The 27629-nt window shown below is 44.5% G+C and overlaps 1 protein-coding gene across 1 annotated transcript in view; it reads left to right on the top strand.

Annotated features, from left to right (window-relative positions):
- Positions 1 to 8013: 8013 nt before the first annotated feature.
- The window catches only part of PAH (phenylalanine hydroxylase), a 39647-nt gene continuing 20031 nt past the window's right edge, over positions 8014 to 27629 (top strand). Inside the window, exons 1-3 of the mRNA XM_027661425.1 lie at positions 8014 to 8152; positions 12064 to 12171; positions 23808 to 23991. Coding sequence (XP_027517226.1) covers positions 8111 to 8152; positions 12064 to 12171; positions 23808 to 23991 — 334 coding nt within the window. The 5' untranslated portion in view covers positions 8014 to 8110. The remainder of the gene's footprint in view (positions 8153 to 12063; positions 12172 to 23807; positions 23992 to 27629) is intronic.

The following is a 27629-nucleotide window of genomic DNA, read 5'->3' as shown; positions in this document are numbered from 1 at the left end:
GGGGGGCGGGGGAGGGGGGGGCCCGAGCGCCGTTCGCTGCCGTGTCTCGCCGCTCCCCGCGGAGGTGGGGGGGCGAGCCGGGGCGCTGCTGCGGCGGGATGAGGGAGAGGGAAAGGGTGGCTCCCGGGGCAGCCGGGGGTGCGAGCGGTACTGGGACGTGCGGGGCATCCTCTGCGCCGGCTGTCGTCGGGGCGCTGTCGGGCTGGGGCCACCTTAGAGGCACCTGCCGGAGTTTGGAGAGGAGGGAGAGCCGCGGTGCGGGAAGAGTGGGCGCGGAGGCGGCCCGTGGCGTGGGCAGGCAGGCCGGTGCGTGCCCACGGGAGAAGCGCCCTTGCCATTGCCGGGACGGCTGGGAAGAAACCCTGTGTGCGGGACCACGGAAGGGCGGTTTTCCCTTTTCCCTGGGTAGCACCGGGATTTCTGGTATCACTCCCTTGGCTCACAAGCCCTGCCAGCCTGCTGCGACCCTCCGCCCGGGGGCCGTCGTCCCCCCCGCTTCCAGCGACCGGAGCCGCGTGTGCCCGGCACCGCACACGCCCCGCGGACGGGCTGATGGCTCTATTAGCCAGCAACAACGGCGGGTGAGCCGGTGTGGGTGTTAGGAGGAGGACGGCTGAGAGCAGAGCAGGGCAGAGCAGGCTTCTCGGGACAAGTCACCTCGAATTACCCCTCTGGAATGCTGAGCGCCACGGGGCGAGCTTGTCTGGAGAGAAAGAACAACCCCCTTTTGGGCGCGTCCCAAGTGGATGGTCCTTGCCAAGGTCCGGCAGGAGAGGGAGGGGGTTTGTCTCGTAGAGCAGCATAAAGTATGGATATGTTGGGCAGAGCAAGCAGGTGTGAAGTCAGCTCACCCTTCACTACCAGATCCTATTCCCAGGACCTTGCTGGCCCCGGGGAACTCACGGAGCCCCTGCCCCTCCCCGGCACCCTGAAAAGTGCAAGCAGGTCCAAGCGGAAAATGGCATTTGCTGGGGAGTCAGAATGGACCTGGCCTATGCAGGGGACATTAGCCCTGCTTCCAGGTGAAGTCTCAGTTGTGGCTCCAATGTGGAAAAGGGACAAATATGGAAAAGCAGGGCTGAGGTACTGAGAGCTTGTCAGGACTTGGGGGTCACAGTGACCCTGGGGGCTGTGGGAATATAGGCAGCCTGGGAGACGTGGTGAGGCTGAACATTGAGGCGTGCTGGTGGCCCTGCTTTTGGCAGGAGCAGCAGTGAGGACCCTGGCATGGCCTTCTCTCATTACCCTCCTGCCTTTCACATATCCAAGTATTTCTGGAAGCTTTAACATGTTTTCTGCCTTCAGCTCTGTCTCATCTCCACTTCTCTCTGTACCTTTCCATTCTGTAAACTCAGATGTGTATGCTCTCTAACCAAGTAACAAGAGCAGACCCATGATATGACAGTGTCACCATGGGTAACATGGCTCTAGGAAGTCCCTGGTAGGAGGAGTTAATCCCTGGTGCTCACACCAGCTCTAAAGTGTGGAAGGAGGGGACCTGCACAGTCCTGTTCAGGTTTCAATGGACTGACCTCAATTACAGCAGCCTAGAGCTGTAGAAACTTCTTCTCATCTGCCACTGGACCCCTGACCCTGGTTTTGCCCATGAGTTTAAACAGTGATGCACATGAGTTTAAGCAGCAACATTATACAGGAGAACCTTAATGTGCACCTGTTAGCTAGTATTTTAGTAATTTTTTAACATGGCAGCTTCTAATGCACGTGTGATGAGAAAGGTGGAGTAGTTCCATATGGTCTAACCTCTGACATGCTTGTATCAGAGCCCTCTTCACTGGCCACTGAGTTTGACTTTCAACCTATTGTCTAACTGCATGTGAAATGTTTCAAATTATTTTATTCTCTCTTAGGCAGGACAGCCAAATCTAAGCAGGATAAAATGTTTGCTTTTATTTTCTGTTTAGGAAGATCTCCCTCTTCATTTCTGAGTCTTCTGAATGGTTTGTTCAACATCCCTTGTCTGACGTCAGAATTGTCTTCGCTGGAAAGAGCTGTTGCATTGCCAGCTCCATGTTGTGACTTTGGGAAGTGGTAACAGAAAAATAATTGCAGCCCTGTAAACTATATGTATATTTAAGCCGTGTAATTATTCTGGAGCAGCCCACTTCCAGACCGTGTGGAAACACCACGTAGAGACATTCCTGCCCTTTTTCCCTGAAATGGCAGAATGAGAATGGAGTTTCTGGGTCCCTCCTTCTCTAGTCTCAGAGGGCTCTATAAAAGACAAAACCCATGAGTTCCAGAGGTCATGAAGTGTAACTCCCATGTAATTTTGCTTCTGTGGTCCTGTACCTGCTTGTTTACCTCTGCTCCAGGTATATTTGTGTGTAGGGAAGGATGGGGGGCAGAGCCTTTTCCTCCCTCCTTTTCCATCCACTGCCACCGGGGAACAAACTCACTCCTCTGAGTTGTCTGAGGTAATACCAATCTTGCCAGCTCCCCTGTCTGCTCACTGTGCAGAGTAAGGGGTCTGGGGCTGCCAGATTTAGAGATAAATATTGTTTCAAGGTCCCCCGCCTCCATCCACTCGTATGCAGTCCTGCACCTGCACTTTGAAATTCTTAATTCTAACATAATGATAAATAGCCCTTCCCCTTTTCATTGGGCTTTTTTTTTTTGTCCCTTTTTTTATTATTATTTTTTTCTAATCTTGAACTGTCGTTATTTTATAGTGACTTTTGTGTGTGCCTAAATCGCAGCCACACTCATGAGGTCTTTTGAAGTCCTTGCCTTTTTTTTTTTTAAAAAAAAAAAAAAAACAACACAACTTTGGTATGCCTTTTTTTTTTTTTCCCCTCCACTTCTTTTCTTTTTTAAAGGCCATTTACGTTATGATTAAATGCTGTCTTGGAAAAGCAGAACGAAAGTCGTTAATCTATATAGATCTTCAAAGAATCGATACATTCGGGACTTCTGTAGGATTTGTTACACTCCATTTTGTTACAGTAGGCAGCTCGTCTGGATTTGGGCACATGTGTTTCTCTCTCTCCCCTCGCCCTCCCCCTCCCTTTTCCAGCTTCCCCCCCAAGAGTGAAAATAAAGTAAAAGGTCTTTCATGGTAAACAAAACCAGCTTATTCTCCACATAGAACACATGAATAGCTGGAAAAAAAACTTACAATAAATGGTGCATTTTTTTCTCTGCTGGGTATAGCATTCAAGATCAGTCCAGTATTCAAGAAGCAGTCCATTTTTTGCTCAGCAAGAGAGTTTAGAAAAGAAGCGTGGGGTCTATTCAAGGATCTTTTCCCCCTTCACAATTGCTGGGCTTTATGAAACCTATCTTCCATGCCTTGTCAGAGTATTTCTGGGGACCAATTAGTGCTTTGTTGCAAGGCTTCTTTGCTGAATCTTTGAGCAGCAAGAAAAAGCTCTCTTGAGTCTCCCCTTATTTTGACTATTTCAGTCATTACTCAGTGTAATAATTAATATGACAACTGGACGCTGAAGTTTGTATAGAAACACCTCGGCTGCAGGAGAGAGCGTGCAGTGGGTGGTAACAAGCTACAGATCAGACCGAGAAGCCACACACACAAGGAAAGGGGAAAAAAAAAGGAGGGAGAGAGAATGATGAATGAAAAGAAAGAGAGAAAGAATAAAGATAAATAAATAGTTGGTGCAGCTCGAAGAAACATAATACAGACTTGTAAGGAAAAAAAAAAAGGCACTTAGAAGGGGGGGAGGAGGGAGGGGTGGAGGGGCGACCCCAGGGAGGTAAACTTATTTTGAAACAGTTTTTATGTGAATATAATTTTCAAAACTTTGTTAGTTTAAGAAGTCAGGAAAAGTATTTTCTCCTGACGGTTGGTCCTTCGAGTAAGTAATTTTCAAGGAGCATCTGTTTACACTTTTGCATACTTGATAAACTTTAACGCCTTTTCCTAAGCGTCTCCTTATGGAAAGAAGAACTTAGAGCATTAAACCATATTCGTGAGTAATTGTTGCCCATCCTGCCCAGGGTGGAGGGAGGCCGGTTCTCGGGATAGCAAGTTGTTCGAGTTTTCTTGGCATTGTATCATCTACAAGAGGAATAAAGCCTGTGCTCCAACGAAGAATTAAAAATGACGTTTGACCAGGGACACTGCTGAATTCTCCTCGAAAGGCGTCTTGGGATGAACACTCATCACTTTGCAGACATTTCTTGGGCTGCCAATTAGGGCATAATAAATAATTAGAGGTTTTAAGCATATTAGATACAGCTCATGCTAATGAGCTACATCAGGTCTTGTGCTAACCTGAAGTGACAGTTTGCATATAGGGCTGCAAAAAAAAAAAAAAAAAAAGCTATCCGCCGAGGCAGCTTTTCTCCCCGCCCGGGTCCGCTCGCCTCTCCGCAGCTTCCGCGGGTTTCCCCGGGCGCTGCCGCCCGGCTCCCACCGCCCTCCGCGCCCGCGGAGCGGAGCCCTTCGCCCGCCGGCCCCGCCGGGTGGTCCCATTGTGTGGCCACGAGTCCCGCGTCCGTCACAGCCCCGGGGGATAAATCACACCGCCTCCCCCCAGCGCCACTTCTTGGAGAGCTAAATTTTGGGACCTAGGAGGTGTTTGTTTCCGGCGCCTCCGAGGCGGCTGTCCCCTGTCGGGGGTGAGAGAGGGTTTGGGTGATGCCTGCGGCAGCCTGGGAGGCGGATCCCCCTCATTCCCGGGGAGCGCAGGAGCGGGGACAGCCGAGGTCCCCCCGCTCCCGCCAGCGGTCTCTGCCGTGAGGACACAGTGCCACCTCCCGGCCACTCTCGCCCCGGAGGGAAGGAGCCAGGGGAAATCCTCCGAGAAGGGCATAGATGGGATACATCCAAAAAGCATTAACGTTTTGGGCAACCCGGGTCTGTAATGAGAGGGGATATGGCCGGGCGGTTTTGCAGCCGCGATGCAGACCGGGGTGTGAGGACATTCAGCCTGTCTGGGGAGTAAAAGGAGAGCTACAGCACCCCGAGACCTCTGGTAAACGCATACACGATATCGAAAAGGGGGGCTGCCCCCTGCCATGCTCACACACAAATCGCCTGAGATACCCATGGATTCCTAATTTGGGAATGTTTTGTGAGCTTCTGTTTTCACTAGAAAATGTCCCCTCCCCCCCTTCCCCATTGCTCTCTCACATCGATTGGGACATTCTGAACCAGCAGGGAAAAGACAGATTGCGTCCTTGCACAGGAAGGGGCATCCCTGCCCAGATTAAACTCACAGGTCTAGGGAAGCCACCACTCTGCAAATACTGGCTAATGGCAAAGGCAGGAAAGAGCAGTTTGAAAAGCAGCCAAAGTCCGTGGCCCTTTGAACTTGCATTGTGCCGGCCAGGGGAGCCTGCCAACTTTCAGTGCGGAGAGCCCTGTTAGGCTGAGCAGCATATCCAGGAATGGATGCATGTGGTGCGTTTGTGTGTGTGTGTGTGTGTGTGTGTGTGTATGTGTGCAACCAAAGTGTGTGTTTCTGAGGGAAAATGTGTGGTTTTAGGTGAAAGCAGTGTGGGACATCAGTGCATAGCTGCATATGGTTGAAAGGAGTGGGGTTGAATGATGCTGCAGCAAGAGCCCAGAGCAGGATTGGTAGACTCAAAGCTCAAGTGCTCACACAGGGGCCACCGCAACTTGAAACCCAAGTGGGAATTCACAGTTAGCAATGTCATTGCAGGGGGATGAACCTGTGCTTGGTGTGCTGAAATAGTACTTCAAAGAGGACAGGGAAGCTCTAGCAATTTGGACTCTGAAATGGTCCAAGGTAACCAAATCTGATGCAATTACCTGTTCCTACTGGAATAGCACTGGGCACACACTCCCACACCCCTACACACACCTCTTTGCTCCAGAAGAAGAGAATTTGGGAATTCCTGTTGGTAGGCAGGAGCTTTGCTTCCCCTAGCCAGTGTCTTTTGCTACCAGGCAGCCTCTGATAGTCCAGACGGATTAAACAGTGAACTGGTGGCTATACACTGGTGATGCTATTATGACTATGTCCCAAAAAGGGGATAAGATTGCAACATAAGTAGAAAAAGCAGGGGGTAGAAGGAGGCAAAATAAATAGTTACAATAAGTTGGGAGCAGCACTACTTTGCATACCTGATGTTTCACTTTTACTTGCCATTACCATCAGGTAGAGTGAACATACATAAGAAAAGGAATGGAAAAAAAGGGGGGAAAAAAAGGCCAAAAGCATGTAGAAGCTACAGAGAAGTAAAAGAGATAGATCAAAAAAATAGTGAGAAGAGAAGGAATAAAGAAAGAGGAAGGCACAAACAAATGACAGAAAGAAGGGTTTATAATTTTGGATGCCACAGTTACTTTGGCCAGCCAAAGGACATGCATTTGATTTTTTTTGAAATCTCACTGAAAAATATGCCAAGTAGGAAGCTTTCTCAGGGTGGCCTTCAGCGTCCCTATAATGGATAAGACTGTGTCTGCACAAACACAGGACACAAAATATGGGCTACTGTAGTGAATTTACTGGCTGAGTAGTTAAAACCCAGTAGTTTTTATACTGCTGGCAATTACTAAGGATAACCTCCCTTTCCCCTCCTGCTCCATCTTTCCTTGTCCCCTCCTGCTCCCACAATGCCAACAGGGTCCAGTGTGTTATATGTGCTTCACATTTGGCTCTCTACTCTGACCTGCCAGCCCATATCATAGGCTTGCTGATCATTTCAGAAATTAACTTTCTACCCCTAATTGCAACTTCAGGATGTAAAAAGAAGCAGCTTTTCTGAAAAATGTAGATATTTGCATCCAAAGAACTGAGTTACTTCAGATGCATGTTATACAGTTGATAGTTTCAGTAAAATGGATTCTGACCTCACTGTCATGGGGTTCAACATGAGTTTGGACTAAGATCCCTGCAAATGGCTCTGCTCAGTTTCCCTACTGCAACACTGATTGGATTTAGCAGCTACTGGATTTTGTAAGTACCAACAATTCACAGTAAGTCTTTTTTAGTGTTCACCAATCCGAGTTTATGCTGGTGCATGCAGTAGAACTTCTCTCAAGGCTAAATTTACTCTGAAGAGAATTTATCTTCATTACAAAAATATAGCAAGATTACCTGCCTTGACATAGTTTGTTAGACTTGATCTTCCCAAATGGCAAAATAGATACTTGCCCAGCTACTTTATTTTTCCACCTGCTCTCCCATACCGGGGTACCACTTTCCAGTATTCCCTTTACACCTTTGGTGACTCTTTCTAAACCAAATCTGGGCTCTTTCATATCAATACTTTACTAACATTTTCTGAAATAATTTATGTCCCACACCCTGTCTCCCTTGTTGCTTTCCATGGCTTACGTTACATATAAGAGTACATACATCTTCTACATCCTGCTGCCCTAGAGCTCTGACCTAGTCTTTCCTTTTCTTCCTTTACCTTCTTCCCTTTCTTCATGTTCAGGCTCATATTCCCAGTGTGAGGTTCAGGCATCTAAATCCTATCTCATGCTTCCCTTACACTGGGTATCTCTTTCCAGTGTCTAATGAGTGATGTCTTCTGCTCTCTGACCTCCTGGAAGCACCCCAAAAAGCCCCATTAAAGGACAAATCCCTCAGCTGCTGTGCTGCAGCAGAGCCTAACGTGCCTGGCATTTGACATCCAATGAGCAGATCCTGGAGAACATCTGATGTCTGTTCAAGTAGAGAGACATCCAATGGGAAACCCACCTGAGGCTGAACACACACGCTGCAGTGGGAATGGATGGGCAGGAGGCTGAACCGAAAACGATGTGTTGAAGTGACGAAATCTAAACAGCTGATGTTGATCAGCAGAAGGAAGACTGTTAATTCAGAGCATGCTGCTCGTCCACGTTGGGTGCAAATAGAAACAATATGCTGGAGAGCCGCTGTGCGCAGGCATGGGACTCACAAGGGGTGGCCGCGTGGAGCGGCTTGTTTGTGTACCAGGGGTGGGTGGGGTGGGGTGGGTGTGCAGGGAGAACGCCCCCTTGGCATGTTGTCCAGAGGAGGGAGGTGGGGAAGGGGAGGGGAGGGATGGCTTTGCCTTGCTTGCTCCACTTTAAATACCTTTGCACAGAGTTCTGTCCACTGCAGTTAGGTCAGAAAGCTTCACCTGCTGCAGTGAAGGGGCCTCCCAGTGTGGGCATCGCTGCCTCTGCAACATGGACTCAAAGCACTGCAAAATAAATGGTGACCCTTTCCAGGTAGGTGATGGGGTCTGTGTGCCTGCTTTTTGCAGAGGGGTGCCTTTCTGCCTCAATCCTGTTTGCAAATCTTGTCCCCCATTCTCTGAGAGCCAGTTTGACCCAAGATGGGAGGAATCGACGTGGATTGTTTTGATGCTTTGTGGTGTCTGGTTGCCACTGTGCTCTCTTTGGGCAGCCCCCATCCTTGTCTGTTGTTAATTGTGCTCACAAAAGTGCAGTAAGAATGCAAATAGACATTGCAGAAGTATCCTTACATACATGGCAAAGAGAAGAAGAAGCAGAAAAGACCAGCAGTTATTAGAAGTCTTAAACCTGTGTGATGAAAGAAAGCTGTCTTCTTCTGTTAAAGAAAAACAGATGAAGTTATGTGTCTTCTAGTGGAGCTATTTGTTAAATTTTGGGACTCTGATGTTCCCTTTTTAATGTTTACTGATTGACTTTGAACCTTTTGTTTTGGGAAATACAGGAAAGTCCTGAAGCCCATGCCCTTTGATTACAGGACCTAATGTTACTGCAGGGACAAGTGACATAACCTGAGGACAGCATGGTTAATTATTAGGACCAAATTCAGCATGTATATGTCCTATGCAATGCTCCTGAAGCCAGAGAAAAACTGTATGAGATGTGCAAAAAAGGGCTTCAATTTATACAAACCTTTTTAAGAGCTGCCAAGGAAGCCTGTTTTTCTACTGGTTTGTGTGCTGAGGCTGAACTCCCACAACAATTCTATAGGGTCTCACCTTGCTACTTATCCGAGTTGTGTAATTGCTTGGTCCCAACAACATCTGTGGGAGATCAGCATTTAAATGCCTTAAGAAACCTGACTTGGAAAATAGTTCCATTTTCACGAGTAACTTAGAAATATTATTTAATTTGAGATTATTTTTCACTTTTTTTCCCCTAGAATTTTGTATATCTAGTAAGTCTGGACTTTACAACACAGAGGTTAAAAATTTTATGTCCCTGAAATTGCAAGAAAAACTTTTTCTGGCATTAGCAGTGTTGGAATTCACTCTGAAGGGCTTTATCTAAACATCTCATAAATGGATTAGAAGGCTGACAAGATTATGTTGTTGAGCTCCAATACTGTCACAGGTGTCAGAACAGCAATATCAATCTATGTGCAGAGTGGTTAACTAAAATGAAGATTTGCATGGTGCTCAGGTAAGCCTGTCCTTACATCTACACATCACTTATCTTTGTGATTGTACTGGGTCCAGGAATGGTTGTTCATGCTCATCAAATGATTCTTATTTTACTGGAATAAAAAAGGATCTAGAAGAAAATTAGAGCTTAATTTATTCCATTCTACATTTGTATATGTGTTGTTTGATATTGTCCTCAGTGTGTATTGACGGACATTACCTCTATATGTATTGATAAGAACTGGGTACCAGGAAAACAATCATTTCAGTCTTCTTTCCCTTTGAAATTAAAGTAAAGAAAGTCTGTCTGTGGGCAGACTCAGGCATGAACTGATGCTTGTAAAAAGACCTTCCAGCAAACTGAGTGCATATGCAGATGGGCGAGAAGTTAAGCAAGTATGATGCTGTTTACAGTGTTGGTGCCCACTCTCACTGCAGTGTGTCTTTCTTTTAAGCACCAATATAAATCAATTTACAAGAGTAGGAAAATGACTGGGGATGGATTGAAAGCAGCTGATCTCAACACATCAAGACTAGTGGCCAATGAGTTTTTTAAGGCATTTTTGTGTAATCTTATTGTATAAAGAGATCAATTATCATCAGAATTACCTTGTAGGACTTAAACCTTGCATTATATCCCCTGCAAATATCCAAACCACAAATTCTTCATTTGTCATGCAGATTCAGGTCAATCTGTCCTATGAGTTGGTCCTCACAGCATGACTTGACAAGAGTATTTTAAATATATAACTGCATGTCTTTTAAAACAGTTTCATTTCAGACCCTGAAAACCAAATTCTCGATCCATGAGGCAGACACTAGTGTAGCGCAGTTTTGGCTTTGCTGCATGAAAACAGAAGGACAAAGCAATGCACGGACAGTATTTAAAATGACAGTTTTGGTTACACTATCATAAAATTTCTGTACTACAGACATTTGTTTTGACTTTTGCCAGACTCCTGTCATTGTTTTCCCTTGTGGTTGCTTGAGGTGTAAATGGGTTTCATTAGCCAGCTGACACACCACTTCCAGCTGCTTTTCCTCTTGGTCCTCACCATGTAAGAGCTGGGCTGATTCCCTGGCTGGGTGAGGACCCAGGAGACACAGAGATGCTGTGGTTAAGTGTCACAGCTGAACAGATGGAAATCTTCCTTCTGGTGCGTAAAGCCAGTACTTCTACTATAGTTCCCAATAGAAGTTCCCCATAAAGGTAAAAGACATTTGGAAAACCTTTGCAGCCTCTGGAAATACAGCCAGATAGAAAAATGTGTTGCCAGTCTCTGGAAATAAAATCTCAGGTTAGCAGCAGCCTTGGAGGCAGCCTTGGAGACAGCCTGAAGAATCAGGAATTATGTACTTTACAAAAGAAGGCAGTTCTTCATAGCTCTGGAAATGTAGTTCCACCAAGAACTTGATGTCTTCAGGGCAACTGGATTTGCTTATTAATTTGTCTTCTACAAAGGCTATTTTTTCTGAGGACAATATTTGGGAATTGAGACTCTTTACACTCTGATTTATATGTTCATTTAAGCAATAGCTATAACGAGGACAGGCTCTGACTGAAAATACGGATCTTCATAAAGTAAAATTAATTGGGTACCTTGAATCAAGTTTTGGCCCAGGCCTTGTTACACCAGGACCCATCTGTGTTGCAGATGTCTGGTGTGATCTTTGAAATACCAATCAGGGGCAATTTGCCCAAGGCCAGTAGAAGTTAAAAAGAAATGAAACAAACCAGCAAATAAGACATTAATGTGACTCCCAAAAGTTTGTGATGGTTGTGCATCAAATTTACTCTGACATCAGAAAAATTAATTGATTCTTGAAATCTCAGCAGGCCATGTCAAGTACCCAGATAGTTTTGAAAATCTGGCTCCACTCTAGGATTCAGTTTTCTATTTCTTAAGTGATGAAATAACTCTTCCCTACTTAACAGGGCTTTTGTGAAAAGAAACACATGTACTGAGGCATGCAAAAACATTCTAGAAATGAGAACCATGAAAATAGTTAAAATAAACATTCTTCTTTCTTGAGAACACTGGAAATTGCCTTTTGTAATTTGCAGAGCAGAAAATCAATAAGAGAAAGAGAATGAACATAAATGAAAACACATCTTGACTTAACTGAGTCTTTACTGACTGTGGGATTTAGGGAAGATTTAAATGTTTGCTCCAATATTTATTCCTTTTTTGTTTCTTTTACTTTCTTTGTTTGATGTCATTATCTTGTTTTTAAATCACCTTCTATATACCTCTTGTGCATATGTCCTCTCCCCTGGGGATACCTGGAAGGTACAAGGAGAAATGAAATGAATCATAGATCATGGTCTGCACCTCTGCACAGAGCTTGTCTACATTGCTCCACTTAATCCTGAGTGTTAATGAAAAGAAAACCTGAGGGAAGGACTTTCCACTGTAGCTGAAACCAAAGTGCAGTAATGTTTCCTGTCATCCCTGAGCTTGATATACCTGACAGATGAAGCCAGGCAGAGATGATATTGGGTTATTTTCATGTCCTTTTTAACTGCCTTACTCCCACAAGGACCCAAGTTTGAGAGAAGGGATTTGTGTCTCTACCATCATGAATCGGAGCAGCCTCAGAGCTGCTCTACTTCTGGCATCAAAGTCGCCTTGATTCCCACTGAAAGCTGTTGTATATCCTCTTTACATTGCTGATGCAGTGCAAAAAGGAAATGGAGAAAAGTAAAACTGACTCCCAGTGTAAATCTTTTTTGTTTGCGTGTTTTCTTTTCTGTCCTTTCAGGAATCTATGTACATTGAAGAGTCCCAAAATAAAAATGGTGTGACTTCTTTGATTTTCTCTCTGAAAGAAGAAGTTGGGGCATTGGCTAAAGTCCTGCGCACATTTGAGGTAAATATTTTCCTTCAGGAAACCTGACTAGGTCTTTACAATTTTGTATTACAGTAAAATTTTTTCAGGGTATTTGAGATCACGTTTGTTATTCTATTTCATTACCATCATGGGGGAAAGCAGCATACATTTCTTTTCTGGGCTTACAATCCCTTAAAGTCTTGGAGCAGAAGTAGCCTTTTTAAGTTAAAATTTGATTTCAAACTTTTAAATTAAAACCTCTACCCTTGATGTGAGAGTGGAAAAAATGCATTTTTTTCACTTAAGAACGAACTATTCCACTGTAACTGCTTGAGTAAGAGGTAGGAGTGAACTGGCCACGACCTAAGATTGACTTATAATCAAATAATTTGCCTTATAACTTATAAGGCAAATATAACATGCATGTGAGCCATGTGACTCGCACTACATGTTGCATGAAGCATTTCTACTGGCAGCTACTGTCCCCCTGGCTCTTGTCCACCTCAGTAAATCTGATATAAATAAACCCACCATCTCCCACCTGTGGGAAGTACCTGTACTTCTACAGAGTCAGTAGACAGTACCTGCAAAATAGCATCAAAATTACAGTACTTTGTTTACACCAAAGAGATTTAACTTGTACTGACTGATTTGGGAAGCTTTTGGGGAAACAAGGAGCCATTTACCTTTCAGGACATTGTGTGACTATTTGTTCTTGTAGAAATATTTCCCAGATGTCACGAATGCTGTTTAAAAAGCACAAAATCCCTGCAGTTCACGATGGCTGTGTTGCAACACACACAGCTGTGTACTCTGTACTCCCAAACAAATACACTGTTATATTGGTTCTGTGGCTTTTTTTTTTTTTTTAGATCCTCATATAATATTTGTACCTGAAAACAGCAATTTCTCTAGAACACTGTAAGAAGGTGTGGCTTGCTTATTTTCCATTTGTAAATTGAATTTATTAGGAAATGAAAGATTTGTGTGTTATTGGTACAAAGGAAAAATAATTATGAGTTATAGGACATATTTGATTCGTTAGGATGAAAGGAAATTCATGCCACTGACAGCAGAGCTAGTCTAAATCTGTGAATTGACCACTGTAATACAGTCCTGTAAAATGTCTGTATGACAATGATATGCATGTCTGTAAGTGAATTAAGAGACTGTTGATATTTGCTTATTTAATGCATTACTGCCTAATAACAAAATTACTGTCAGCTCTAAAGAAAAATCTGTAGGAGAGCTAGTATAAAAAAGAGAGAAGTAGGCAGTTCTTGGATGTGACTTTTCTTGCCCCAGAGCAGATACCTAAACTAGACTGTCTGAGTCATGTTTTTTCTCAGTGACCCTGATGGCAACTGAGGAGTTGGGACTCGGCTAAAGGTGTCTGCATTGTTGGCTGGGTGGTTTTCCATCCCAATGAAGCTAACTCTTTCTGTGCTAACTTTTAGTCTCCTGTAGCACCAGGGGTTGACAAGAGACCTGTACCTCTGAGCCCTTGTATCAGTTTTACATGCTGTTGACAATACAGTGCAGAAGTGGATGTGTGGCTGGAACAAAGGGATTTAATGGTGCAAGCCTGACCTGCCACTTCAGCTCCTCAGGGCTATTGCTAGTGAATTCCTGTTGTGTAAACCAGAGCGGCCCTTGGGCTGTTCTAACTCAGTTCAAAGAACCTCACCCTCTGCACAGTGGTGTAAGGCATGGACAGGGTAACCTCCACCCTTTTCCACCTGGGCCATAACTGTGGTGCCTCAGAGACACAGACTTTGTGCTCAGTGACATCCACAGTAGAGAAAGGGAAAGTTGTAACATGCAGATGAAGAGTGGGAACAAGGAAGAGCTTGAGAGAATTTTTTCTTCTTGTACTTAATAACATCAATTGTGAGATGCTATGGGAGTTCAGACTCTCTGTTGGTGGGCTCCTCTGAGCAGGGAGATACCTAGCCCTGTCCCCAGGTTTCTGTCACCAGCTTATTTGCTGGCCTGAGGAAATGCAGTGGGTTTGTCCCAGGGGGACATCACGAGGAGAAGATGTGAGGATGGCTGCTGTCTGTCATTGCTTCATGCAACCACATGAAGTAGGAAACAAGGAAAACAAAAAAGCCACAAAATATGATCAGGCTGTTCCCTGGAGCAGATGTGGCTCTGCAACTGTTGACCCCCATAGAGGGGGTTCACACCTTGTGCAGATACTGGTGCCAATGACCATGTGTGGCATGTTCAGAGACCCTCTGTTCCTTGCTGAGGCTGGGAGCTGCCCAGACTGCTGAGGTCTCTCTGGGCACTCATTCATAGGAAGGCAGGTAGAGAGCACAGCTCAACTCTCTCCTTCTCCCAGCTCAGATTTGAGAGCGATTGAGACAGTGCCTCCAGCACTGGTTTTGAGGATTTTACCTCTTCTTGAAGCAATCTATAAAACTACCCTGGGACACGAAGGGGGGAGAAGGTGGGTTGAGTGAGCTGTAAATATGAAAGACTTGAAAATAAACCCTCTCTCATGGTGAAGGAAGCATGGAAGCAAGATCCAGACTGAGATACAGGGAATTGAGGGAATACCTAAGAAAGGAGAAATCTTGAGGTGCCATCAGCACATGGACTGCCTTTCTGAAAAGGTGATGTCTATGTGGACCTTGGGGGGTTCATCTTCTCCTTGGTTTAAGAGCTGAAGAAAATAATTCTGTTATTCTTGATGGACTGTCCAGTCACTCTTGAGTCCCTTCTTGAGATGCAGAACCAGCTTTTCACTCCCAGGTTCACATCCTGCCCATGTTCTACTCCTGTGTTGGGGTGAAACTTGGCCAGATTTTACCTCCTGTCACAGCTTGTTCTACACAGGCAGCAAGAGCCCAGAGGAGCTGTGGTGTGCTCTAGCCTCAGTGTGCCCCTAGATATCATGAGACTGCTGGCTCATCAAGCATCACGACTGTTTCCCAGTCCAGATGTAATCTGGATTTATCCAAGAGTCACATCACGCAGGGAAGGAAATAGTGTCCAAACACAGCCCAGATGAACTGGATAAGCACCCATTGTGGGGGCAAGGATGAACTGAAGGTAGGGGAGCCTCATTCAGATAGGGCAAGGCCAATGGCTACAGAGTGCTCATGGCACAGAATTGTGTCCTTTAACTGAGACACCAAGTTTAAGAGAATATCAATGTGTTTTGTGGAAACATTAATGTTTGTCCTACTGAAATGTCCCTCAGGTTTTCTCATGCAGTTGACAGAGTATTGCTCATTCTCACATATGATTTTTTGCTCAAAGATTGTCATGGTTTGAGATCTCCAAAATCTAATTTCCTAGTCCAAGCCCCCCTCCCACATCTCAACTCAATGTGAGATGGATTTTTTCTAGGCAAACACACTAGACTCAAAGTGGGGGAAAGGGAATATATTACAATGACTATACAAATAAATACTACAATACATTATATACAATCTTAGCTATCTCTACCATGACATAAGTATTTACAATGGATCAGATCTCTTCTCCCCTCCAAATAAAAGTCCAGGAGGGAAGAAGGACAGATCCCTTCTTCAGAGCAGCAATGTCTCTAAGGCAGCAGGTCTCTCTATGTCTTTTATGCAGCAGTTGGAGCTGGATCTCTGCCAGCACACACGAGGGGATATCCAAGCCCCTCGGCCCCGTCGTCTTTCAAGTGGGGGTCTTCTCTTCCGTGGACTGCGTAGTAGGGACAAGCTCGTATCACCACATCATACCACAAAGCTCAGGGGTCTTCGTGGCAGTCCCTTTCCTCAGGGGGGTTCACCCCTGAGTCAAAACGTCTCGGGCAGCTTTCAGTTGAAAGTCTTTGCCTCACGAGTTCTACCAGAGCTCCTGTGCTCTGTTTCAGGCTGCTAGCTTAGCAGCAGTGGCAAAGGGGGCTCAAGGTCAGCCCCCCTCTGCATTCCTTCTGGCCATCCTGTCTGGCTCCGGGACGTCTTTGAGCTTCTCAGCTCCTCTCTCTCTCCGGTGCTGCAGCACTCCAAGACACCTCTCCTTAATAGGAGTCCATCTCCCTCCTTTCTCGGAGGTCTCAGAGGGGTATGGGGTTTTATACCAGTTCTTACCCCATCTTCCTCTCTCCCTGCTGCTCTCTCAGCTTTCTGAGACAACTCGGTGTCTTCCTTACTCAGTTGCATGCTGTTTCTGCTGCTTCTCCAGTTCAGTTCTTATCTGTTGGCTTTTAACCATAGTCTCTGGACGCTGTGTCTCTGCTTCTGCTCTGTCTCTGCTCACTCACGGTGGAAAAACATCCCCCAGCTCACAGCTACAGACACATAGTCCAGCTTAACACTGTTCCAAGTCTCTGTAGCCCCCGACTGGGGCTGGAGGGGGGGCCCAGAGGCCCCAAGGGGCTCCGAGCCCCTTCCTCTCGTGGTTTTCACAACATGGCTACCACTTCTACAACCAAACTACAACAACCCTTCTCTTCTGTTTGTTTGTGATATGTTTATATTTTGCAGAAGCACTCATTGGCTAAAACTTCAAAACTTCAAGGCTTACCACCCCTGGGGGTTACCACTTTCTTAGCTTCAGGGGGAAAACCTGGTTCAAACCACTACAAAGACCCAAACTCTAGTTTTCTGTTTGAGTCTCAGTTGCACACAAGTATGTGGCTACAGTGACAACTGTTGTTTTTCCTATGTAGGTTGAAGGCTTTTTTTCCTTAGGAATCTCCTCTGTATACTCAGCTCCTTATGTCTGCTGTCTGAATGTCCAAAATGCACTTGATTGTTTCTACTTTTTTCTCATGTTTGTTCTCAATTCATATTCTCTTTCATGTATTTCAGAGTTAGGTCAATGTACAATGTCCAAAAAGGGCAAACAGTCTGCATAGAAGAAGGACAGTCACATATTTAAAGAAAGACTATATGCTGAAAGCATTTCTGTCTCTAAAAGGAAACACAGACTCTGTCTATGGAAGAGTTTAACATCCATTTTGAGCAGGCGGGGAGTCCTTTCCCAGTCTCACACTCTAACAAAAACCAGCACTTGGGAAGACCCCTCCAAACACAAGACCTCAACAGGCACCTAAGCTTTTCTGACCCCTGGTTCTTGCCCATTCCCTGGTTTGCAAATCCTTACCTGACTGCATGAATCTGTTTCTCCCAGACTGCTCTGTGGCACTGCTGACAGTACAGTCTCTGCAGTCTCTTCACCTTTCCTATGGAAAGATGTGTCTGCAGGACCAGACTCTTGCTCTGACATGTGCTGTAACATAATAGCAGCTCAATCATGTCCTGCAATAAGCAGATTTTTAAAACTGAATCCACTTTGCTTCCACACTAGATGCTCTGTTTCTATACTGGGATGTGGCAAACATTCACTTTTTGCTTATCAAACCCAATTATTTTGCACTTGAAAAGCCTATTTGTCCATAATATTTATCTGTTCCAGCATGCATACAGCTTCCTTATGGGCTCTGCTGGGGCAACACCTGAGTCCTCATTACAGGCTTGAATGTGGCTGTCGAGACAGCATTAACCCACCAGCAGGGTGTTTACAACAACATATTTTAATAGGACCTGCTATACACTGAGGTACTGTTTGGTGCAGCCATGTGCTGTTTATTTGTGTCATGCTGTTACAGAAGATGATAGCTAGGAAGCCTTGAATAAATACCTTAGCCTGAAACAGAACATCACACATAAATAATATATCACACTTAAAATAAGGAAGACAGAATAGCCATTGTGAATTTATGTTTCTTTTTTGATTCACATCAAAAACTTGTGGAGTAAAAGTGAAGGTCAAGAAAAGACAGAAATCTTCCACGTTTCTTGTTGAAACTGAAAAAGCAAACCTGATCATTTTGGGTTAAACCTTGGTAGAAATGTTTTTTTCTCTGTAGTGATAAAAGCCTATTGAAATCAAGATCACTTTTTACATTCCAAAAGAAAAAAAAGTGAAGAAAAAAAAAGTTGTTCTTCCTAAAATATTGGCCTTTCCATTGTTAAATTCATCATTAAAAATATCAGAAATAGACATTTCCATATGTAAAAAGGATTGCTTTCAGTCTTATTTGCAGATTTTCCACATGAATTTGTGAATACATTAATCTTCTCTTAAGTTCTTTTTCTGGATGGAAAAAGTAGCAGGAGATCATCAGCTGTATTAAGTGGCAAACATTGGACTACAATACAAGTTTGCTCAACTCATTCTCAGAAAGGAGCCTTCTATCTTTTCTTCGCTGATGGGACCTTCTCAAACACAGAGCAGGACTCCAGTAGAAGGTCCAACCATCTGTGGTTAGGGCTCTAGCTCAAAAGCAGCCCCATTGATTTGCACTAAGTACTCCTACTCCCAGAGTAAGTTACTGTTTCACAGGAGTAAGAGTGCTCCATGGGAGGACAGGATGGGAATAACAGGCTGTACTAAATAAGACTGCACTTCAAGAGCCAGCAGAGATGACTCTGCTCTTTTTCTGTTTAGGAACTTCACTAAACAGAAAGTCCAACGTGACTGTTATCTCTTTGCCTCTTGGGAAGGTATTGCCTCTGCAGTGGTTTGGGTTGTTTCCAAATCAGGGGAAGAGAGCAGTCACTTTGGCCAGAGGGTGTGTTAGAAGTGTCTACAATGATAGGTGAACAGGTCAGGCATGCCCCTACCACGAGACCTGTTTTTTCATTATATTGTACATATGCACAGCTACGATCATTTTATTACACTGCTCCAAAGGCTGGTCCTCAGTCTTATCTCTCCTCTTCATAGGGGCAGGAGAGCAGGACTTCTTGATCTAGCAAACCAACGTGAGTTCAAAGAGAGGAGTGCCCTCTTGGTAGGTGTATGTGCAGTGCCACATATTTTTGTTTTGTCCTGCTCCATGTATTCAGCTAGATTGTGCTGAAAGCCTCATGCCGAAGTTCAGGGTTGGAACAGAAGTGCTAAGTGATGGACACCAGGGGCTGCTCCAGGGCCAGCTGCCTTCTGGAGGTGTTTGCTGGCAGGGATCTGCTCTGGATCACTGCCTCCACAAGCTGGAAGGAAGACCCTAGCAGATGTGAAGAATATGGAGAAGTGCTGTCTTCATCTGAGAAGCAGCCCCTTGGGCAGTAAAGCTGAACCAGATGATTGCCTTTGGCTTCACTTTGGGAATCCACGGCTGAAGGCATCACTATAACTTCCTAAGTTCCCTGATCTCCTGTGAAAATTAGGCACTGAGCTTCTACGTGTGCTTCTGAAAGTGTCCTCCTCCAGAAAACCCTGAACTACCCCATGGCAAGGGTTAAAAGAATGTCGCCTTTTTTTTGGTACCAGAAAGTACCAGCAAGTCCTTGTTTTGGGAAATTTCACCCAAATTCTCACTGAATGTTGATTAGCGGCACCACAGTGTTGTCAACAGTTCTTCATCTGGTAACAACATGGGGTCTCCTGATGAACCCAAACTTAATTAATGGCAACAGTCATGAAAACAAGCTACAGCTGGACTTAACAGCTGTGTTTAGTTTTAGAACCATGTACAGGAGCATTTAGTAATGCATAAACAGAAGGACATATAAATGGCACGGAAATTAGTAGCCCATAACTTTTCCAAAGAGGATCTATCCCTACTGAAACCTTTCCCAAGTAGCTATGAAAACACAACTTTCCTTTTCCAATGACCTGGTCATTAAACTCTCTGAGGGTGTGACTAAATTCTCTCATGAAGTGACCTCTGCAAGACTGCCTATGTAGTGTAACACCAGGCTGGTTTTATCCTGCTGGTGTGGGGCAGCTGCAGTGTGGAAGATGCTGTTAGGATGGCATTACTGGAATAACCGGGGGAAGGGGCTGGAGCTGCTTCACAGCCTCTGAGAGGGAACCAAGGCTGAGATGCAGCACTGTGAGGTAAGGCAGCCATGGGTAATCTTCCCCCTGCATCCACCATTGTCCATGCTCTAATTTGATTTCGGTATCACTGTCCCCTTCTAACTTGCTTAGAACTAAGTTCTAACTTGATTTTTGAGCTCTGAGAAAGTGTCTTGAGACTTCTTTCTATAATCTCAATCCATAGGCTCATGTGACTCCTACCAGCTCTAAAATAGGAAAGGCAGAAGAGACCAGTGTTACCTAGTTCAGATGTGAATCCAGCCTCAAACATATGACAACCCAGATCTTCCAAAACCAGTTAGGTTAGGAATTAGGTTCCAGCAGGAAAAAATAGCTCAGAAAACTGTAAGAACTTTTATTAACTGACTTTCTCAAGTAGCCATTTATCTCCAGAAGCTGGAGCTTTAAATAAAGCATCAACTACTGTGAGAAACCTGATGCAATTGCAAGATTTGCCAATATCAAGGATACAAAAAAGTTCTGAACAATGTGAAATTATGAAGATTAAACACTAGATGGAGTAGTTGGACTAGAATGAAACTGAGATTTGTAAAACAACTCTAGTAACAGAGTCACTGTAAATATTTTGAAATCAAGGGCTTAGTAGCAAGGCACAGCATATGAGAACACATTTCTCCAGAAGTGCCAGTTCAGGGAGTTGGATGTACGCTGCCAAATTCTTGCTCTGAAAACAGTCACCAGAAGGGTTCTCCCTTCAGCTTCTTCTGTTGTGTGGTCCTGAAGCCTTGGCAAAAAGAGGTAACAGGTTGGCTCTGCACATCGTTGAGTGGCAGATATCCCTCAAATAAATAGTAAAGCAGCTTGACACTCTGCATGAAGATGTCCTGCTTATCTCAGGTGTAAGAAAGGAGGTCACTCTCTCCATGAGCTACTTCCTACCTGTCTTCCTTTTCCCCCCTTTTTCCCACTGTCTTAGGTTGTGGTCATAGTTTGAGAGACATTAGTTGTTCTGCTGCTGCAAGCATACCTTGTGCCCACCCTGTAGCTTATCTCTTCATTCCCAATCTCTGCATCATTCCCTTAATTTTGTGGTCATTGCTGCCTGTGCAACTGCTCACTAAGCCAGATTGGAGAGCTGGTACAGAGGAAAAGTCATCTGGTAAAAAAAAAAAAAAGGATACAGGTATCTTCATTCTGGAGAAGAGAAGGTGCTGGGGTAAACTTATTGTGGCCTTTCAGTACTTAAAGGGGGCCTATAAGAAAGATGGGGACAGACCATTCAGCAAGGCCTTTTGTGACGGGATATGGAATAAAGTTTTAAACTAAAAGAGGGTAGATTCAGACCAGACATAAGGAAGACACTTTTTACCAAGAGGAGGGTGAGACACCAGTATGGTTTGCCCAGAAAGGTGGTGGATGCCTTATTCCTGGAAAGATTCAAGGTCAGCTTGAATAGGGCTCTGAGCAATCTGATGTAGCTGAAGATGTCCTTGCTCATTGCAGAGGGGTTGGACTAGATGGCCTTTAAATGTCCCTTCCAACCCAAACTATTCTATGGGTCTGTGATTTTATGATCTCTCAAACAGCTCTGCTGTCTCTGGGGGAGGGATGTTGAGGCAGGGATGAACAATTGTGGGTGGAGGAGGGAAGCAGGAAATAGCACTCACTGAAGAGGGGTCCATGTTATCACAGCTCTGCAAGATGTAGAAAGCCCAGTCAGAGCTTAGGACCCCATTTCCCTGTGAATCTACACAGAGACAGAATACAACACCCCTCCATATCAGTGCAAAGTGAAAGTAAAGCAACACCTCAATGTGCCTGCGACAAGCCTTTGGCAGGCGGAGGTTTTGCAACCACTCTCCACCTTTCTGAGTGTCTGTGCAGAGAAGCTAAATGCCCCAAGCTCCAGGTGCCAGACCATGCCGACGCACTGCTCCACACAGCATGGCCATGGCGGAGGGGCCAGCAGCCCCCTGCGCCTGCTCTCTGTCAGAAACTCCCAGTGCCTCACCAAGCAGAGGGTACAATGTGCAGTCTGTTTGTGAAATGGGGCTTTGGAGGCCTAAAACAAATTGTCCTCGGGGCCAAGGACAGTGGTAGCCATTCTCCCTCCCAGGCAGCCCCTTGAGGAGGGATCCACCCCCATCATCTCTCTAGGGCAGCGGTTGGTGAATGCGCTTTTGACCTTTTCAACTTATTGTATTGGTATCTAGCCAAACAATTTAAGTTCATCTGTAGTGTGCAATGCTCAGAAAACAGAGGAATGACATGCATGTTTCCTACCAAGGAATAAACTGCCTTTTGTGGTGGAGTAAATGAGGCCTTTTCCACTGATGGCCAGATGCCCTCCTGTGCTGTGTAAGCACTGAGAGGAGCAAAGAAAACCTTAAAGGATTTGAAAGGCTCAAAAAGAGGGTCATAGGGATAAAAAAGGTTCTCTCTTTCTTCCTAGTAGGTCACAAGTAGATCCTCACAGTGTTACTTCACGGATGAAATCCTGACCTCTCTGCAGCAGGGGGTTGACATTGACACCACCAGGGCCATCACTTCATCCCATGTAGTTTGGGGTGTTCTTTAGCTTGAAAAAAGCAAAACAAAAGCTTCTCCAGGGCTGCTTAGCACCATATGTCATCTCTTCTGACTCTTCTGTGGTAATGATTCTATGATTCTGTGATCTTCAGGCCCAGATTTCCTCCAGGGGTATGTATATTCCTCTCGGGGGACAGAAGCCCAGGCCTGACCCTGTCATTCCGTGTCTTCAGCTTCAGTGTGAGACTGACAGGATGGTTGGTTGGCAAAGTCAGTGCCCACTGAAACCTGTTTAAAAGGTTTTTCTCAAAAAAAAAGTGCAATATTTTCATATTCAAATTACACTGCTCAGGAAAACATTTGAGTTCAGCTAAACTAATGTAGATTGTCCCACACTTTTGCTTAAGTGACTGGAAAAGTAGGATTTTTAGCTACTTATTGCTCACACAGCAGCATGGTGGCATGTCTGAGGTTAGGTTCCCACTGTCTATAGTCATCAAGACTATACTTACCAATGAACTCTTTCTTCAGAGCTAGAGGACACTGCTGATGGTCAGACAGAATTCCAATTTCCAAGCTAAAGAAAATATTTTCTGTGAGTAGATCCTGGAGCAGTACCAGAGATACTGAGGAGTCTCAGAACTTGACTGGACACAGCCCTGAGCAATCTGCTCTAGCAGAACCTGCCTGAGCAATCTGTAGGACTAGCTGATCTCCAGAGGTCCCATCCAACCTCAGCAACTCTGTGATTCAGTAACTTAAAACACCTATGTTTTTATTTACACAAATGTCTGCTGCCTTTTTTTTTGGTGCAGATCCATGTTTCCCATTGGATCCCTGCCCAACAGCTGCTCACAGCCCTGGAAATCATGCAGGTGGCTTTGCAGGTGACTGTGCAGTGGTTTGGCAGAAGCTTATCTCACAGGGTGCACAGCTGCTTGCTTTTTCTTTGAAGATGCTCATAAATACAGCATTTAGTTTCTCATGAGAGGGTACTCTACAGGTGGAATGCCTGCTTCCTGTGTTGATCCTTGGGAAATGTCCTTGTCGACACAGACAGGCTCTCATTATGTACTTGAGGTACTGGAGTCACCATTTACAATACAAAGCCTGTTTACAACTTGTATCCTGCTTTCACCTTCTTCTAACCTTTATGAGGGAGAATCACACATACTTTTCATTCTTCCTTTTTGTCTCTCTCTCTGTTGTGAAAATCTTCAGTTCAGTAGCCCCAAAAGGTAAGTGTCTACTTTTGAATTATTTGGATTGTATAGTGTGGTTTGTTGACTGACACATGTGTTTATCTAGCCTTTATGTCATATTCCTTCTCCCAAATCCTGTGGCAATAAAATTTCTTTTTCTCATAGGAAAAAGGTATAAACTTGACCCATATTGAGTCCCGACCTTCCCGTCTCAACAAAGATGAGTATGAGTTCTTCATTAACTTGGAAGGCAAGAATATCCCAGCACTGGATAAGATCATCAAGTGCTTGAGAAGTGATATTGGAGCAACAGTCCATGAGCTTTCACGAACAAAGAAGAAGGACACTGGTAAGGATACACTGACAAGGTTAACGCTGACAAGGAATATTTGTGTCATATACTGAAATTACTTATTTTTCCCATAGTAAAGGAGATCCTCTTGGATCTTTGTGGCTACATTTCCCTGTCTCTGCCTATTTTGCCTATGCTGCAAGCTTTTTCATCTGGAGATTTTCTGTCTGTGTAAACTGCCATGCTTCATCTTTTGCCATGTTTCTGACTAGGTCTCCTGGGAAACTAGGGAGATTCTGCCACCCACTTTAGTGTGAGCAGGACTAACTATTACTGTAACAAATCCCAGGGAGGTCAGTTGCAATTCTGCTCTTGGAGGGAAATAAGGAAAATTTTGTGAGTTGTTCATGCTCCTAATTCTCAGAGATTTGCTAGAGTTGGGGCTGCCTGGTAAGGTGGTGGCTGCCCGGCAGCTAGTCCGAGACATACTTAAATGCCTCTTCAGATAACAGATGTGATTTTAATAGGATTTCAGACTTTAAATACTTTAGGTCTGGATCTTCCTCTTCCTTCCTAGGAACAACATGAAAGGACTTTAATACCTTCTTGAGATCAGTGCTGGTAATCCTTTTACCATTTCCTTTGTGTCCTAGCCATGACATTACATTTGAAGATGAAAAAGAAGGAGTCAGATACTCTTTGGAGTCAATTCTCTCCCTTCATGAGATGAAGGGACAAAAGGTTGATTAGGTGATTTATGATCGCGTCAAATCAAAGAGGTTCACTTTTGGGAGCTTTTTAATTTTCAGAAGAAAGCTACAGGACCTAGCAGGGCTTAACATTACTTTTATTTTTCTAGTTATTATGAAGAAGTAAATAATAAACCTTATTAAATAATGAAGTTTTGTATAAGCATAGGCCAGAGTCAGATGGAGATACAACTCTAAATATCATCCAAGAAAGTCTTGTGTGTGGAAATTCTGACCTCACAGAAATCAAAACTCCTGTGGTCAGCTGTAGGATTAGGATTTCACTGCATATTACTGAGTTGATCAAAGGGTTTTTTGAGCTAGATTATCCTGTCAGTGCTTCAGAAAGGGACTTTATCCCCTTCTGTCTGAGAGGATAACTTGTGTTTGTTTGTTAGTTTCAGTAATTCAGAAATAGTATAAAGTAGGAGCAATTTATTGCTGAGGAGACAGAGGAAGATTGTTATTTCTTTTTGCCCTTTCCCTTTTTTTTCAGTTTCAACTCCTCTCACGACTGGTAAGAGTCCAGTCAAACTGAAATCCCCAAAGAACCATATTTTGAAAGGTCAAACTAGCCCTACTTAGGGGATGAACTGTGGGTGGCAAATTCTCGGCTGAGGCAGCTACAAGGGCAGACTGAGATCAGAACAGCCCAAGCTGTAGGAAGTGTGGTAAGATGCTGTCCTTTATCAGTGATGACATTAACAAATAACAGGCCTTGTGGTGCCTTTTAGGCCAGCTTGCCTTTCAAATGTGTCCTCCTGGCAAATCTGGTCATAGTCCACTGATATGCTTATGTGAAATCGTATTCCCAAAACATAGAACGGGAACAGTATGCTCCCAGGGAGCAAAATCTCAGAAATATGGTTTATGAGGATATTGCCACACTCCTCTCAGTGGGCAGGTAAAGGCTGGGAATATTTTCTTCTGGAGGCAGTCTGGTATCCCATGGGACTGGTTCTTCTACTGCTGCCTAAAGATGCTCTCATTCTTTCCCTGCTAAGTATTGATTTTTCTCATGCTCATGATTTGAGAAAGAAAAACCCTATTTTGCTCTTTCCTGTGGGAAGCACACACTACCATTCTTGGGGCACTGCTTTGTGGACACTCAGAGGAAATTTCTGTATTCTGCCCCTTCTGTATAGTTCAGTGTTAAACACGTGTGTGTGCTTTATTGGGCAAGAGATAAATGAATGGCTTTTTCTTTTTCTTTTTTTTTTTTTTTTTTTTTTTTGTCACTTTAACTGCTTTTAGGTTTATTTTTCTTTCAACTAAATGCAAAATATAATCAACATATTCAAATAGTCACAAATACCAGATTTGGATCAACAGTGTAGTTTTAGCTGAGAGCAGGGCAGCAAAATGCTCTAAATCCAAATGTAGCTTTAGAGCTTCAGATGAGAAGGGTTGGCAGTTCCTGGGCCAAAAGCCCCTTCTACAGATGGAAAGATTTGTTGTGCAAACACAGTGCATCTCTTCATGGCTCTTTTTGGAAACAAGCTGGCTATCTGCAGTCCACTTGGAGCCCATGAATAAAAATAATTAAATATTATTCTGTTGCAGCATTAGGGAAATGCAGACAATTTATTGCATTTCTAAGACAAGCTGGGAGCTGAGGTTCTGTAGGGGCCTTGTTTGCTAAACCCCGAGGCTGGCTAAAGCATCTGAGACTGTTTAAAAATGGGCTAAACCTGGGCCTTGAACTGCTATAAATTGCATAGACCTGTCTTTGACCCTCCTCACAATGGTCCAAATGGAGGAGTTCTGCAGAAGTCCTCTCTGCCCCTGCTTTACTGCCTCTCATATAAATGGCTTATTAGCATTCTGCTAAGCATTTGACCCCACGATAATTTGGTCACCACTTGGGTGTCCAGCATGGTCCCATAAATGCTGCCGTTTCACTTACAGACAAATCAATATTTATTACTGATCAGCCCACGTTTGCTCCTCAGACCTTCACAGAGACCCAGTGTTGCAACAGCTTGCCCTGGCAATTCATTAATCGCTGTGCAGACAGACAGTGAGTCTGGCAAATGGGCTGGAGGAGGATGTTGCAAACAAAATATGGAATAGAATCAGCCAAGGGGTAATTTGATTTGATCTTTTAAATAGTTTCTGGGAGGGCTGGGGACGTCTCCTGGCACTCCACAACTAGGCAGAAGACCCAGTAGCCCTTTTGCACCCTGGTCCCTGATGCAAGGGCTGTATGGACTTGATGCTGTGTTTGCCCAGGGTCTGTGCTCAGAATCTTTGATTTCCATAAGAGCTGAGAAGGCTCAGGACTTTTCAGGAACCAACTTAACATCAGTTATGCTGGTGCATGTAGCACTAAACATCCTTGGGATTTCCCTTTCACAATCTGCCACTTTCAGCCAGCTCTGCAAGATCAGAGCTGCTTTCTTTTAGCTACTGCTGGTGTTTGGGTAGACAGGATCAGTAGATTTCCGCCCTGCAGGAGCTGCACGACAGGAAGATAAGGTGTTGCTCCTGTGTAGGTGAAAAACAAGTCACCCATCTCCATACCCGGAACTGATACCACATCAGCCTGGAGTCAGTTTTTTGTAGTTTATTGTAAGCTCCACACAAAGTACTTTGGCAATCTTGAGAAAAAAGTGCATTTAATGAAAGTAAGCCACTATTTTACATCCATTTGAAGTTTCAATGATTCAAACCCCGCCCCTGAGACCCTTCTGATTCAGGCCAGCAAAACCCTGCAGACATCACTGCCAAAATCCACTGCAGACTTCAGCCCCCACCAATTTGTCTACACAGCTTGGACCCTTCAGTTCACGGTGTGTCCTTGAGAAGAGTGGTTATTCACTCTAACACTGACAAATCCTTTACTGTGGGAGTGCCAGGCAGCTTTTTTCCCAGTACCTAATCTAAAAACATTTACCAGTGTGCCTCAGCCCAAGCTGATAGTGGGGAGTCTGAAGCACAATGGAG

Source organism: Corapipo altera, unplaced genomic scaffold, assembly GCF_003945725.1.
Source record: "Corapipo altera isolate COAL_440 unplaced genomic scaffold, ASM394572v1 1, whole genome shotgun sequence".
Taxonomy (NCBI): domain Eukaryota; kingdom Metazoa; phylum Chordata; class Aves; order Passeriformes; family Pipridae; genus Corapipo; species Corapipo altera.
The sequence above is the reverse complement of the archived record's forward strand: the minus strand, read 5'-3'. Positions and strand labels throughout refer to the sequence as shown.